This window comes from Nicotiana tabacum, chromosome 10, assembly GCF_000715075.1.
Source record: "Nicotiana tabacum cultivar K326 chromosome 10, ASM71507v2, whole genome shotgun sequence".
NCBI lineage: Eukaryota > Viridiplantae > Streptophyta > Magnoliopsida > Solanales > Solanaceae > Nicotiana > Nicotiana tabacum.
The window spans coordinates 66,514,009-66,531,246 of NC_134089.1; the positions used below are offsets into that span (position 1 = coordinate 66,514,009).

The 17,238-nt window shown below is 40.3% G+C and overlaps 1 protein-coding gene across 1 annotated transcript; it reads left to right on the forward strand.

The window, feature by feature from the left end:
* The first annotated feature begins 12,778 nt into the window (after positions 1-12,778).
* LOC142165151 (uncharacterized) lies at positions 12,779-13,878 on the forward strand. Its single transcript, XM_075223769.1, has 2 exons — positions 12,779-13,388; positions 13,478-13,878. The coding sequence occupies exons 1-2, from the start codon at positions 12,779-12,781 to the stop codon at positions 13,876-13,878; spliced, it is 1,011 nt and encodes a 336-aa protein (XP_075079870.1).
* The last annotated feature ends 3,360 nt before the right edge of the window (positions 13,879-17,238 follow it).

Below are 17,238 nucleotides of genomic sequence, written 5' to 3' on the forward strand. Positions count from 1 at the left end.
AGTCATTGTCGGCGATGTTTCGAGCACCTCGTAAGGTTCATAGCTCATAGGTCGAGTAGATCAACGCTCTTGCGATTTGGAGCAGACATGGTCGGAGCTCGTTTTTGCCTGTTGAGGGAAACCTGTTTTAACCGGTTCTTTCCGAAGTATATTCGGAGTAGTGGCCTGCGATTTTTTAGCGACAGTCGTGCGTCCCCGAGTCACATTATTTTGGCTGTATCAACCATTTTGACCATAGTCATATGCGTTTGGTCGTAGCCATTTTTTATCCCTAGTGATAGTTTAGGCTTCTACATCGAGGGTATGCCCTTTAGGGATTCTTACAAATGTGATGTATAGTCTAAACTTCGGGGTTTTCATGCATGTTGAGGTCTTACGGTTTGTCATGCCAATTGAGGTCTTACAGTTTGCCATGCCTATTGAGGTCTTACAGTTTGTCATGCCTATTGAGGTCTTATAGTTTGTAGAATAGATCTGGTTACGTCGAGGCTGCCCGCTAGGGGTCTTACAGTTTTGGGTTTTCCAGTTGTATGGCGATTAACAGCAGTCTTTGAGTCATCAAGTTTGTTTAAGCTTGAAGACAGCTACTCGTGAGCTCGGAGTTACCTTCCAGGGGCTTGATGAGCCCGGAGTTCCGACCCTGTGGTCATGCAAGTTGTCGAATTGCTAACGCTAAGTCTCTGAGTATATCAGGACTCATTTGATGGAGAAACATTTGCCGCGAGTATGTCGAAATCACCTTTCCTGAAATACGAAATGCCGAAAAGGTATTCTTTATTGCTTGGCGTAAATATATGTTGTAAAATACATATTGTCCTGTTGTTGTGAGCTCGACCCGCATGGGTGCAGCTCCTCTGATTATCTTATCTGTTTACATGATTCCGTTTTGGAACTTAGCCTGCCACTTATTGGCCTTTCCAAGGGGATGGTGCCCTTAAGAGGAGGTCATCGCACGTCGTTCGACTATAGAAGAAAGGACTGCGATCTTGTCAGATCCCTTTCTTGGGGGTACGTTGCTCCGCTAATAATCTTGCTGGCGGGACCTTTAGGTTGGAAACCCGGTCGAAGAAAGAGAGCTTGGCAGGTCCCATGGAGGCCTCGGATATCTAAGTGGAGTTTAGAATTTTTGAACGCCTCGGCTGACCGCCTGCATGTAGGTTGGCAAAAGGAAAGAAACAATCAAAGGAGCAGAGACCTTCCCTGTTGCGGGGTGTGTAGGCGATGTTTTTGAGGTCTGGTATGTTCTTTCCGTTTTGAGGCGCAAGCCCTAATGCAGCCTTCCGATGTGTTCAACCAGGCTTGGCCGAAGAAGCGGTTCTACTTATCCTTTGATCCCTTCGAGGGTGGAGGCGTTGATGCCAGCGGTGGGTCATATGGTAAGGGATTTCCTCTCATCGCGTGTAGCTTTTTGTCAAATGCCTTAGTCCTACCTTTGTCAGGGATTTTCATCCCTTTGGCGGAGTGAGGTCGAAATCGCCTATGGGCGATGTGCCCGTTGTCATCTGAATAAAACATCTGTGCTTTGTGGGCTCAGCGTTCCAGTCCGAGCTCAAGCGAGCTGTATAGAAGGAGCGGCCTTCCTGATTGTTGTGGCAATCGGCGTCTGGAATCCACTAAAGATTCACGGTATGAGAGTGATTTGGTTCGTTAGTCCAAACAGCCTTATTGTCTTTGGCCAGACGTCGTTGGTATAGTTGGTCGAGCCACCTGCACTCATGAACATATGCTTTATTTGGAATAGGTTAAATGAGGGAGGGGATTACTAACGCATGAATACGAGACCGAGGCGAAGTCTTGGCGACCTTTTCCTTGGATGCAAGGGTGTCCTTTGGGTATATTCCCCGGACCCGTCTTTTCCCGGCGATGAGCACTTTCTCTCTGCATTTTATGGATCTTTGAAGGGTGTCGCCGCCCTCTTACTGTCGTAGCAATACGATGTGGATTGTCAGCTTCATTTTTCCCGATATTCTTCCTCCCTTGGAGTTGGATTCGAGCCTGACAGCTCAATGATACTTGGTGGCGATCTCTATTGAATAGCACGATTGTCGTTCTTTTGATATAGTGACCCTGCGCGCCCTGCGGTTCTTGCGCTGGGCCATATGGGTCTTATTCGAACAGGTCTGAGCTGCCTGGCGTTCCCGGCTTCGCTTATGATGATCACGATGTTTGGTATGGTAGTGTTGACCTTGTTGAATCTGGTTCCATTAGAGGTTCCTCGAGGGTGCTATCCTTGGGCCATCACCCTGTTGTTGCGAGGTAGGTTGCATCTCAAGTCGTTCCTTCCATTCACCGCGCATGGATGATACCTCCATTTGCTTTGTATCAGCTTCTTTGTTGGGAGTCTGCTTGGATATACCGAACCCGAGGAGGTTCCTGGAGGGTTGTCTGTGGCCCCGATTCGGGGCTGGTGCCGGGTGTGGGCATCCAACCGGACCTCGGCTGGGTACCTGATCAGGCTTCGCTCGAAATGCCGTGGAGTCATTGGGCATGCTTTGCTTAGGCTTCGGGCGAAGGCCTGTGTTGGCCGATTATCCAAAACCAGGAGCGATCTCATTCATACTATTAGGCAATTGGGTGCGGCTTCCCGCGGTATTTCGTTTCTTCTTCGTTCGGCCTCAGGTGTATCGAGCCCTATTGGTACTGCTTTGATGGAACTGGCGCGCGCGTTTGCGGAGGACCACGCTGGTACAGTAAGCGAGTCTGTGAGGTCAGTGCCAGGCAATGGCGCTGCGTCACGTTTTCTCTCGAAAGAGTTTCTTCGAACTTTCTCAACTAGACTGGCTCGAACTCATCATCTCGGGTGTCGCTGCCTCCGAATGAGCACGCGCAAGCGGTGCTGCGCCCGTAGGGATCCGAGGTCCTGTCATATCTAGGGAGTTCCGGCATTCCAGGTTTCTGCGAAGCAAGTTCCAGGATTGTTTCCTCGGGAAATGGTTGTTGTAGGAGCTTCCACGAACCCGATTCGATCCTTTTGAAGAGATTCCCAAGCATCCTCATTGCGGCGGGGTCGGTTACCGACCCGTTATTACTTGATCTCTCGGGTACTAGCTCATCGTAAGGAGAAGTCTCCGACGCTACTACGTTAGGGTCCCCAGGCGACTTTGCAGCCGAGCGATAGCCAACTGTCGTGCCTGCAACATTTTAAAAATAACATGAAGACTAACTTCATGTTCTACCCGGGCTGAGGTTTTTTGTGCTGTATGTTGGTCGTTGTGTCGTACGCTCCTGTCGGTGTGAGAAGTTTCATCGACTTGTTGTGCGTCCTCTGAATCTGCGTCCGCTAGGATCGGTCCGGGAGCGATATCAGGATTTTTCGGAGGTGCTCCAGCGGCTGGGATAGCCACGCCATTTTCCCCGTGATTTTCGAGGTTGTCGTTCTCAACTCTGTTTACCGAGCTGGACATTTTGGCCTGAAATCAAAGGATCTTGGACAAGAAAAAGTGTAAAAGATAATGTGAGCTGGACATTCATGGGCGCCAAACTGTTTACCATGAAATTGGTGACAAAAATTAAATTTGTAAATGGGATTCTAAAAATACGTGATCTATTCCTGAGCTAGTTGTTAAAGCAGTTAATGCTAAGAAGATGAAGTATAATGATAAAATGCGAGCTAAGACGGGGCAATAATCAAACCAAAGGGGTATGTTACCCGGGTGCAGAGATGGTTGATGAAGACCTTGGGGCCAAGGTTCAAGCCAAGCTCGAGCTACCGAGAGTAGTTGGGAATGGGATAACAGGCGGAGATATGATCGAGCAAGGCCCACTTTTACCAATATTAAGCAAAGTAGTGAAGAACAGATAAGAGAATGATAAATGCCAAAGCGATCTCGGGCCAGTGAGAATGAACCACTTAGAAGGAAAGAGAGAGAGAGATATTATTGCACTTGTGGAGAAATGGAGCAACATCAGCCCTTTACAAGGTGGGGCGAGTCCCCTTTATATAGGAGGGGAGACTCGTCTACAAGTATGTGGGGGTTAATTACAAAGTACGGTGATGGGATGGCTTGACATGATGCTTCAGCATAGGCTCTGGATAGGTCGGGCCTGTCAGACGTAGCCATGTGCCTAGAGGGCTTCCCCCTCTGTCCGGGCTTCGTTCTTCATTTTCTCCGAGTCGGGCTTCGACGAGTCCTGAGGTCGAGGATTCGGTCGCGACCCCCTGCCCTCAGGGTCCCGGGGCATGCTCCCGAAATGTCTCGATAGCGAGAATCAAGTCTTCTGATTTCGCCATGTACATGGGGTGTAACACTGGGGCGACTGGTGTATCTACAAGTGCTGCCCTAGCTGTTGTGCGGGCTACACCCCTGCCCCTACCACAGCCTCAACCGCATCCTCGGCCTCTAGTGGCCCCAACTGGTGGTACTGGTGGTCGTCCGTCCTGACCGATAGCACGTATCCTCACCATTGTGAGAGAATAGAATAACAGAAATTTAGTACTAGAATCAACAGATTCGCACGACAGGAATTCAAGAATGTGAAGTTTTTCCTAAAGGTTCTGCAGCCTCCCGAGGATAAGTACAAATGTCTCCGTACCGACCCGCGAGACTCTAATAAACTGGATCATGACCCATGAGACCTATGTAACCTAGGCTCTGATACCAACTATGTCATGACCCCAAACCACCCCGATCGTGATGGCGCCTATCACAGTACTAGGCAAGCCAATCCAACATTTACAACATCGAGTTCTTTTTATAATTCATTTTTCTAAAACATATTTAAGTCTCAAATCTTTCATATGTAATATATATATCAATAGAAATATGCGGAAAAACCAGTATATATATATATATATATATATATATATATATATATATATATATGTCAACAGAAATATGCGGAAACCAGTACCAAAATACAATCACACAGCCCGAATCTGGTGTCACTAGTTATGAGCCTCTAAATACAACCAAACACTCTCTAAATAATACATAATAAGTCTGAAAATACAAAGTACTAGAATAGGAAGGAGAAAGGTAGGGTTGTGAACACCGTGCAGCTACCTTGCGATCCCCAGATACGACTTTGAGAGTGTTGGAAGCTCTCACTATGATGCTCGGGCACCTGGATCTGCACATAAGGTGTAGGGAGTAACGTGAGTACGCCAACTTAGTAAGTAACTAAAGTAAATAAAGTCTGAGTACAGTGACGAGCATTTAAAATCATATAAGAAGTCTCAACTGGAATATCAAGTCAAATTCTGCAGTTCAATAGCTAGTTATCTCGTAAAACTCCAATTTCAATTAAAATCCTTTGAAAACATTTATTCAACATTTTCAACAGAGGCTCAGTATAAAAAGAAGAGTGAAAGTAGCAAAATATCATAAACAAGCCCCTCGGACAAGGTATCACTCATAAGTATAGCCTCTCGTGCAAGCCTCTCAGTCATTCGTGACTCAACTCTCGTCAAATAGTACTCACACTCAGCACTCTGGCTCAATAGATATTTCATAATAATAATAACAATTGTTGCGGCGTGCAGCCCGATCCATAATATATAGTCGACTATGATCACTGGGGGTGTACAGACTCCAGAGAGGCTCCTACAGCCCAAGCATCATATCGCTGTGGCGCGCAGCCCGATCCAATACATATCGCTATGGCGTGCTGCCCGATCCATATAAATATCTATATAATATCGCTACGGCATGCAACCAAATCCATTATATATATATTCCTCACCATTAGGTCCTCAATCTCTCTCAGTCATTAACCTCACGGCCACTCGGGCATATTAGTGAAATCAGGGAAACTCAACCCAAACAGTTTTCATATTTTAAGAAGTGGAGTGATAAAAATGGTTTAAAAAATAAACAGGTAAAACATGACTGAGGATATACTTTCAAATCAAATAGAGAGAGGAAAGTAGTAAAATACTTCTAAGAGTTTAAACAGGTCGGCATAAGGCCCCAAACATGGCATTCAGCCCAAGTTAACAAATCAATCTCTAAAACCCAAGGATATCATATACAGTATATCAAGATATGTAACCATACAGTCGCCACGGGACGGACCAAGTGACAATCCCTACGGCTACACGCCCACATGCCCGTCACCTAGCATGTGCATCACCCTATTTATCAAAACATTTTGAAATTCCGGGGTTTCATACCTTCAGGTTTAGATTTACAATCATTACTTACCTCAAACCGGATGAAATACTACTCTGCGATTCCCATGCCTCTCGACTTGGCCTCAACTCGCGTCGAATCGATCCAAAATCAAAATTATAACATCAATATATTCTAAGAGAACGAAGCCCCACGCGAAAATAATCAAATTACATCAAGAATCCCGAAATTGCCAAACCCAACCCTCGAGCCCACGTTACGGATTTTGATAAAAATCACAAAACTAGAATACTTACACTCTTACGAGTTCATACATACCAAATATATCAAAATCCGACCACAAACGGCCCCTCAAGTCCTCAAATCAAAGTCTCCAATTTCAAGCCATAATTCCCCAATTTTAGGCTTTAAATCTCACTAATTTCATGTCTAATTATGTATAAATCACCATATAATCGAGTATTGAGTTCAAAAATCTTACCTCCAAGTGTTTCCCTTCGATTCCCTCTTCAATCCCTCTCAAAAAGCTCCAAAACTGCTCAACAATGGAGGAAATAGACTAAAAATCGCGAAGGCAACTATTTAAACATTCTGCCCAGGTGTGATTTCCTTCTTCGTGAACGCGGTCAAAGCCTTGCGTTCGCGAAGCACAAAAATCCATTGACCAAATATTCCTCCTTCGCGAACGCGACATACTCCACGTGAACGCGATGCTTCAACCATCCAAGCCTTCGCGAACGCGACTATACCTACGCGAACGCGAAGCACAAAATCCTGGGGACCCAGCTGCTCTAATTACTCTACGCGAACGCGGGACCTATTTCGCGTTCGCGATGCACACTCTGCCTCACCCTTCGCGAACACGGGACCAACATCGCAAATGTGAAGGGCAATTATCCTGTATCACTTTACATCCCTTCGCGAACGCGGGAGCCCCCTCGCAAATGCGAAGGACAAATCTCTGCAACACAGAACTAAAGAAATCTGCAACTTCTAAAAATAAGAATTTGATCTGTTAACCACCCGAAACTCACCTGAGGCCCTCGGGACCTCAACCAAATATGCCAACACATCCCATAACATCATCCAAACTTATTCCAACCTTCAGAATGCTCAAAACAATATCAAAACATCAAATCATCATCGGATTCAAGCCTAAGAAATCCCAAAACTTCCAAATTTCGCTTTCGATCAAAAAGTCTATCAAACCTCGTCCGAATGGAATGAAATTTTGTACACACGTCCGAAATGAAAGAATGGACCTATTTCAATTTCCGAAATTCCATTCCGACCCCTTATATCAAAATTTCCACTACCAACCAGAAAATGCCAAAATTTCAATTTCGCCAATTCAAGCCTAAATCTACCTCGGACCTCCAAAACACATTCCGATCACGCTCCTAAGTCCCAAATCACCTAGCGAAGCTATCTGAACCATCGTTATTCACATCCGAGACCTTTTTCACATAAGTCAACATCTGGTTGACTTTTCCAACTCAAGCATACTCAAAAGAGACTAAGTGTCTCATTTCTCTATAAAACCTCTTCGAACCAAAACTAACCAACACGATACCACATAATACAGCTGGACAAGACATAAAGAAGCAGAAATGGGGGAAACAGAGCGGTAACTCGTGAAACGACTAGCCAGGTCGTTACAATAACCTCAAACAGGTTAAGGAAATTTAGTTGAGAAACTAGTTGAAATAAAATATAGCAATTATTAGAAATAGTGGATACTAAAATATACATCGAATTCTAACTTAAAGGCACACAAGGAAACATGATATTAATTCCTTCATTTTAAATCACGATATTACGAATGACCCAGCAGGGCAGGAGGAAATGACCCAACGTAATAACTCTACTTTGAAAATTAATTCACCAGAATAATAGTATTAGGAAAAGAAATCAGGAAATGACGGCAAGTCAATAAGTCAATGACAATAACTCGATCCTCAAAACTCAGTGAGAACCAGAAATACAAATTTCAATTCTTGCACGAAGGAACTAAAGTCAATACAGTAAAATAGGGGATACCAAAATGCAAGATATGTTGCGGCGCGTAACCTGATCCCACCATATAATATCAATTCACCCTTATTCCTCCTCAATATATCACTCTTATTCCTCTTGTTGCGGCATGCAACCCGATCCCACCGTACAATATTAATTCACCCTTATTCCTCCTCAATATATCACCCTTATTCCTCCTGTTGCGGCATGCAACCCGATTCCACCGTACAAAATCAAAATCATAACAATAAACATAATATGTTGCAGCGCGCAACCCGATCCCACCATATAATATCAATTCACCCTTATTCCTCCTCAATATATCACCATTATTCCTCCTGTTGCGGCATGCAACCCGATCCCACCGTACAATATCAATTCACCCTTATTCCTCTTCAATATATCACCCTTATTCCTTCTGTTGCGGCGTGCAACCTGATCCTACCGTACAATATCAATATCATAACAATAAACATAATATGTTGCGGCGCGCAACCCTATCCCACCATATAATATCAATTCACCCTTATTCCTCCTCAATATATCACCATTATTCCTCCTGTTGCGGCGTGCAACCCGATCCCACCGTACAATATCAATATCATAACAAACAACAAATCTACAACTCAATTACAAGAATTTCGACCACCAAAAGTATGAGTACACGACAACAAGACAATCATGTAAAAATCAAATACAACAACCTTTACAAAAATAACAAGACATGTAAGGCACATGATAACTACACAGCTAATCACAACAATTTAGACAAGTAGCATATATGCACAGAGTCATAGAGGAACTCACAATTAAGAAGTAACAAACAACAAGAAAGGCAATAACTTCAACTAAGGCAAATAAGGCCAAACAACGAGCAAGAGATAAATAAATGCTAACAATATCATATAGAGCATGTAATTGTAGCCTAACAACAAGATACCACATATTACGACAATTTGATCAAAGGCATGAAAAAAGATTAGATAATCTAACCGGTCAGCACCACATATAAACTGTGTACCCACTCATCACCTTGCGTACATAGATTTCATATCGAGATAGCACAATTGACTCAATTCCTAAGGAGTGATTTCCCCCACACAAGGTTAGGCAAAATATTTACCTCAATTCGGCCATCTCAATACTCAATTTAGCTTTTTCTTTTTCAATTCACCATCGCTCAGCCCAATCAAGCCAAAGAAGAGTTAAATACATCAAACAATACAAAAGAAAACAATTTCAATTAACAAAGTTATGATCATTATACAATTTGTAAAAAGTCAACTCCCCGGGCCCGCACCTCGGAACCCGATAAAATTTACAAAACCCGAATACTCATTCGAGTCCAACCATACTAGTTTTACTCAAATCCGACTCTGAATTGATATTCAAAACTCAAAAATTCACTTTATGAAATTTTAGAGAAAACCCCCAAATTTTACTTTGAAATCATCAATCAAATACCTAAAACGAAGATGGATTTATGAAATATAACCAAAATCGTATAGAACACTTACCCCAATTCATATAGTGAAAATCACCTCCAAATATTGTCCAAATCCGAGCTCCCCAACTCAAAATATGACCAAATGAACAAACTTTCAATATTAAGTATTTTTACTCAGCTGTTCTGCCTCGTTTTGCATGCCAAAAAATCCCAAAACTCTCTTTTGATGTTTCCAATGGATTCCTTGTGAAATTTCAGTCAAGTTAGGCTTTTGAATCGCTTCATTTGACCTTATAATGAAGGAGATATGTTGGTTTCAATATTTGAAAATATTGCAGATTTTTAAATACGAAGTCAGTGGCAATTTAGTAACTAATCTGAAAAATCTGGCAGCCCAATTCTTAGTAAAATGAACATAAAGTCCTCATACGATGTCCAAATTTGATGATTCTTTGTTATGGCTCCTTAATTAAGATACGAAACTAATGTTTCAATCAAAACAGAAATCGGAGCTCATTTGTTTAATGTGGTACCATTTATGCTTGAAGAAACGACGTCGAAACATAAGAAAAACGAACGCAACACAACCAAAATCTATCTGAAACTACCTCGAGCCCCTCGAGAGCCCGTACGAACATACCAGCAAGTCCCATAACAAATACGGACCTACTCGACGCCTTAAATCACGCATAAGAATATCGAAACTACGAAATGCACCGCAAATCAAACTTAATGAACTTTCGAACTTTTGACTTCCAAAAACTCGCGCCGAAACATATCAAATCAACTCGGAATGAACTCAAATTTTGCACACAAGTTGTAATACATCATAGGAAGCTACTTGTGCCCCTAAACTGTCGAGCGAAGTGCAAATTCTCAAAACAACCGGTCAAGTCGTTACACAAGCAGCCCCTTGCGGAGTAAGCGAATAAATAACAGGCATAGCGCATGAAATTCATGCCCTATACCTTAACGAACAAACTTGCCGTTAAGGTATAATTCATCAATTTCATGCGCTATATATAAAAATGTTCTCAAATCTTTTTTTCACCTATTTTGATATTTTGAGTCTATTTTTACAACACTTTAGTTCCGGAACGGGGAAAGGCGTACTGTAGTTTATAAACTGAGATAATTTGACAGCTTTAGAAGAAAGGGTTGTGAAAATTTGACATGACAGATGCATGATGTATAAATGTCATTTGACAGATCTGCCCCATCTTTTACACAAGCAGTTGTAGCCAAGTAAGAATTCAAATGTATCATCATCTTGCCTTGAGAAAATTATGCATACGACAATACGCGTAATCCCACAGAAGTATTTCTTTTTATGAATTGTTCATTTTAAAGCCATCACCCACACAGCTGACAGACCAAATGTTCAATTTATTCATTCGTCTGTTCCTTTTTGTTTTGAATATTTTGGCTACTGTGCTTTCTTTCTCGCTGCTTCCTCGACGCATTTTCCTCTTGAGAATCATGAAAAACTTTATGATATCTCCAGAAAGTTAAGGATCCGTTTCGCTATAGATTTTGTCTAAATAAATTTGTTTTATTTGGCAAATACATGTTTGGGTTTGGCCATAGATTATGCCTATATTTTGGCAAAATCTTAAATCCCAAATCTCAAATTCCAAAACCAGCTCAATAGCTTGTTTTGGGCCAAAATCTTTACAAACACTAATAATATGCATGTTTTTCCAAAATAAATTTGGGAAATATGTTTTGAAAACGTATATCCAAACATATTTTCATCTTCAAACCAAACTTCGCTCAAATCATATTTTTCAAAATAAATTTGGAAATCTATGGTCAAACGCTAGCTGAGTTTCAAATATTCATTCTCAATTTTAACTTCAAATTAGCTTTTCTATTTCAATCCCATAATGTCAAATGCCTACGAAATATCTTTTTGAGTTAAAGTAGCTACTTGTTAAAATGACATTGGCTATAAATAAGTTAAAAATCCATTAGCTTAAAAAATTTAGTAGAAAAGAATAGTTCGATACTCTCTACTAGTGTATTAACGGTTGTTGTTTTTCACCGCAGAAGGAAATATTACGAGTCAATTAATTTTATTAGGCTTATAGTAATTATTTATTAATACATAATCTATATATATTAAATGAATGCACGTACTTTGTTCAATTTTAAAGTTTGGTAGGGTTCAGTTCCTTCAATCTTGTTTGATATTTTAAACAACAAACAGCATAAGTTGTCTTAATGGTTTGGAGACAACCGTAACTTAGGTCCTGATTCCAAAAGATTTGAGATATAATTGTCAAACAAAACGGGCCAATAGTTTTCCTCATTAAAATCGTTTTATTCGAAATGCTTAAGGATGTCGATCCTACACGTAATTACATTATATGCAGTAATAAAAAAATTAGAAGCAGGAATCACGTAACACAAATTAATGGAATTAGAATCTCCTTTCCTTAATTCATGGCTATATGCTTGCTAACCGACATTGAAGAGACGGACTTAAGGCTTTTTCATTTATTTACATTGCTATATTTTGTATGATGTTAAGTTTTTTCTCGATGAATTCTTTTCAAGGTTTTGCTAGTCCTGACTTATTGATCTCCAAATAAAAATGACTGACCTGCCGGAAATGATTCTTCTGGAAAATGTTTTCTTCTCACCTATTATTATTATATGGTAGTTACTTTTATATCAGTATTATTATAAAGTACGATGAGATAAATTAAATTTCTTCATCTTTAAACAAAAGTTTGGATTTTTGTATGTATTTGAATTAATCGGCTAATGAGTTTTACTAACTCTTTAATTTCAGTTAGTAAAAGAAGGATATTGAACTAAAAAAGTAAATCCAGAAATCCTTTCATGTGAAAACAAGAGAAACAACATAGTACAGAGTAAAGTTAGTTAGTTAGTGTGCACTTATTACAGTCAGTTATTGGAAGCACTGTAGGGTCCATCAATTAATTAGGAAGTTGATAATTAATCTCTCATGCATAAATACCAATTTACTGTTACATTGAATACACAGAAAATATTTTTCTCTCATTTCTTCTTCTTCAAGTCTTTCTCTCTGCATATGTTCTTCTCAATTCTAGGGTTCTTCGTCTCTCTGATTCTCTGAAATCTAACATGGTATCAGAGCTTCGAGCTATGAATTGAAGCTCACAAATTGATTCGACTCTGTAACCATCTCCTCAATTCTCTTCATTCTTTGATTCTCTTCTTCACATCTCAATTCTGAAGCTCTAAATCGTCAACAATGGCGGTCAACAACTCTGAGCAGGAAACAGCTGCAACTATGACTGAAACTTCTCAAGTATCATCAGAGGATGAATTTGAAGTAGGAATTTCAGTTGCAGTCACTCATCCTCTGTATCTGGCACCTACTAATACGAGTGAAATCTTTTTTATTTTATTTCAATTAACAGGCATATATAACTTCTCACTGTGTTATCGATCTACGAGAATTGCCTTTCTAGGTCGAAATAAGCTTAGTATGGTAGACGGAAGGTGGAAAAAGGAGAAATTTCGAGAGAAATATTGGTATCAATGGGAAAAGTGCAATGCTATCGTTTTATCATGGCTAATGAATGCTATAGCACCGACTTTGGTCAGTGGAATTGCATATGCGACCAACGCACACACTGTGTGGATGGACCTGCAAGAGCATTTTTACAAGGTGAATGACACTAGGTACTACAACCTACACAAGGAAATTGGAACCCTAACACAAGGTATCTCCTCTATCTCTGTGTATTATTCAAAACTCAAGGACCTATGGGATGAGACTGAAGACCTAATGCCACATCCTGGTTGTGACTGCCCTAAAACTAAAAAAAAATCATTGAACACCTTCACAAACAAAAACTGTATCAATTCCTTATGGGTTTAAATGACTCATACTCACAAGTTTGTAGTCAAATTCTAATGATGAAACTTGTTCCTTCTGTAAATCAAGCCTATGCTATGTTGATTAGTGAGGAGAGTGAGAGAAATATAGAAGATTCAGCTGGAATCTTAGGGCCTTCACCTAATGTCACTGATGGACACTATGAATCTACAGCACTATATAGTTCTAAGACTTATAACAGACCAAGGTACAGAAAGAACTTTAATCTACAGTGTGAGTTCTGCAAGCTAAAGGGTCATAGTAAGGAAAATTTCTATCAAATAGTTGGTTATCCAATATATTACAAATTTAAGAAGAAAGGGGGAGTTGGTTCTTATAATGCAGTAGCACAATATGGCTCATCTTCTGGTGGTTATAATTCACTACCTGAGCTAGGCTCTTACATACAGCCTTGTGGACAGCCAAACCCTGGTTCAGTGGCCACTACTATGCAGTCAAGGCATATTTAACCCTTGCAGAACAACAATCACTCATCAAGTATGGAACAACAATCACAACATAGAGGAGGTAGTGCCTTTCCTTTCATCGAGGAACAATATGATCAGATTATGCATATTCTGAACAGCAACACAGTCAGCTCTTCTTCAGCATGTAACAACAGTCCTACACCTACTTCTTAAGCTAATGCAGCAGGTACTAGTATTGCTTTACTAGCTTCCACTAGTCCAAAAGAGTGGATCATTGACACAGGGGAAACTAACCACATGGTATCTAATGGCAATCTATTAAATAAAGCTTCTATAGTGGAACTCTCTTCCTCTAGAAAAGTTATTTTGCCAAATGGAGATGTCACTCAAGTAACTCATGTTAGAGACAGTCAAATATCAAACAACAACATTCTAAAAGAAGTATACTATGTACCACAATTGAAGTTCAACTTATTGTCAGTGTCAAAAATGACAAGAGACTTAAGGTGTTTTGCCTCTTTCTATCCTGATTTTTGTGTGTTTCAGAATCTTTTCAATGGCAGGATGAAGGAGATTGATAGAGAAATAGATGGCTTGTACTTCCTATAGCAATATGGAAATAAGATATTGATTGTTGTGTCTTTGGAAGCTGTTAGCTCAAAGTCTAACTTCTCAATCAGTTTTACTGATATAGCCTTGTGGCACATGAGACTTAGCTATGTGTCCATTATTGTTCTGAAGAAACTATTTCCTGTCAAACTAGCTAGTATTACTAATACTATCAAGAAATGGTATGTTTGTCCTTGTGCTAAATACACCAGGACATCATTTCCTACTAGTATTATCAAGAGTACAAGTACATTTGATCTCATTCATGTAGATATTTGAGGGCCTTATAAAACTGCAACCTTTGATGGCTATAGATACTTTCTCACAATGGTTGATGACTTCACTAGAATGACTTGGGTTTTTTTTACTGAAATTAAAATCTAATATGTGTGTTGTGTTGCCACAGTTCATTGCCTTTGTTCATACACAGTTTAATAAAACAGTCAAAATGGTAAGGTTTGACAATGGCACAAATTTCTAAATTCAGTATGTGGAATTGTGTTCAATAACCTTGGCATCCTTCATCAAACTACATCTGCCTACACTCCTCGGCAGAATGGAAATGTTGAGAGGAAATATAGGCATCTCCTATAAATCACCAGAGCTCTGAGATTTCAAGCCCATATTACCATTAAGTTCTGGGGTCACTATGTCATTAGCATATCTGATTAACATACTGCCATCATCAGTTTTGAAGGGTTATTCACCTTTTGAGTTGTTGTTCAACAGGAAGCCTCAGCTGGGTCATCTTAGAACTCTGGACTGCTTATGCTTTGCCAGGTAAGTGCAAGAGACAGACAAGCTCATGCCTAGGGCTAAGCCTGTTGTGCTAATGGGATTGTCAGACACTCAAAAGGTTATATTCTCTTGGATATTCCTACACAACACTTCTTTGTTAATAGAGATGACTCTTTCAGAGATGATGTATTTCCATTCAAACATCTGTATCTGTCTCTCATCCCATATTCATACCCCCTTCTTCACCTTCTAGTTTTGAAGAAGTGTCCTCAGATATCAGTCCTTCTTCTCATACCAATTCACTTATTTAACCATTTGGTTATCACTTATTCCCTACTTTATCAGAAGGTAGGCATAGTCCTTTGTCTAATGCTCCTGAGCTCTGTCCTACTCTAAGGAGATCTCTCAGAACCAAACATCCTCCTTTATGGCTCAAGGATTTGTCACTCAGCCTACAAACTCTAATACCCTATATTCCATGACCAACTATGTCTCCTATGAAAGTTTATCTCCTTCTTATCAGTCTTACATTGTAGTCTTCTCTACTATTGTGAGCCCTCCTCCTATGAAGAGGCTGTCAAAGACCCAAGGTAGGCGGAGGCTATAAAAACTGAAATAACAGTCTTGGAGGCTAATCACACCTGGGAGGTTGTATCACTTCCTCCAGGAAAGATGTCTATTGGTTGCAAGTGGATATTTAAGGTAAAATACAAAGCTATAGGGGAGGTTGAAAGATTTAAAGCCAGGTTGGTGGTCAAGGGGTTCAGTCAGCAAGAAGGGATTTATTATCAAGAAACTTTCAGTCCGATTGTTAAGATGGTTACTGTTTGAACCATCCTCTATGTTGCAGCTTCAGAACATTAGCATATCCATCAAATGGATGTGTACAATGCCTTTCTACATGTTGATTCGCCTGATGATATTTATATGACTCTTCCTCGGGGATTTCAGAGTCAGGGGGAGAGCAGGCCAGCTTGCAGACTCTTGAAATCCCTATATGGCCTTAAACAAGCACCCAGGCAATGGAATGCAAATATATCAGAAGCATTGATTAGTTTTGGTTTCATACAAAGTCAACATGATCATTCTCTATTTGTACAAGGGACTAGAAGTTGCATTGTGGTTATACTAGTCTATGTGAATGATATGCTCATCACTGGACCTGATTTGAGTCTAGTAGAAAAGACCAAAACAACACTATAGAAGACCTTTAAGATGAAGGAACTAGGGGAATTAAAATACTTCCTTGGGATAGATTTTGCAAGGTCATCACAAGGCATTTTAATGCATCAAAGAAAGTATGCATTAGAACTTGTTTCTGAACTTAGCTTAGATGCTGCAAAGCCTGCTGCTACACCTCTTGAAGTAAATGTGAAGCTCACTACTCAGGAGTATGATGAACACACCGGCACAACCAACAACTTGGATGATGCATTGTTACCAGATAATAATAGTTATCAAAGGATACTGGGCAAACTCTTATATTTGACATTAACAAGGCCAGATATTGCATTTAGTGTTTAAACACTCAGTCAATTTATGCAAAATCCTAAGAAATCTCATATGGAGGTAGCTCTTAGGGTGATCAAGTATGTTAAGAATCATCCTGGGCAAGGAGTGTCCTATCAAGTCAAAAGAAAGGTGTAATTTCAGCCTTCTGTGATGTTGATTGGGCAGCATGCCCTTTGACTAGGAAGTCTGTGTCTGGTTTTTTCATAAAATATTGGGATTCACTGATATCATGGATATCAAATAAGCAAAGTACCATTTCTAGAAGCTCTACAGAATCAGAGTATAGAAGTATTGCAACAACAATAGCTGAATTAGTTTGGATATTTGGATATTCAGGGACATATGAGTGGTGTTTGAATTGCATGTAACCATCTACACTGACAGTAAAGCATCCATACAAATAGCTTCCAACCATGTCTTTCATGAAAGAACCAAATATATAGAGATTGATTGTCACTTCATACAACAAAAAATACAGTAGGGGTTAATTAAGACAGAGTATGTGGGAACCAAAAAATAGTTGGCAGATGTGCTAACTAAAGG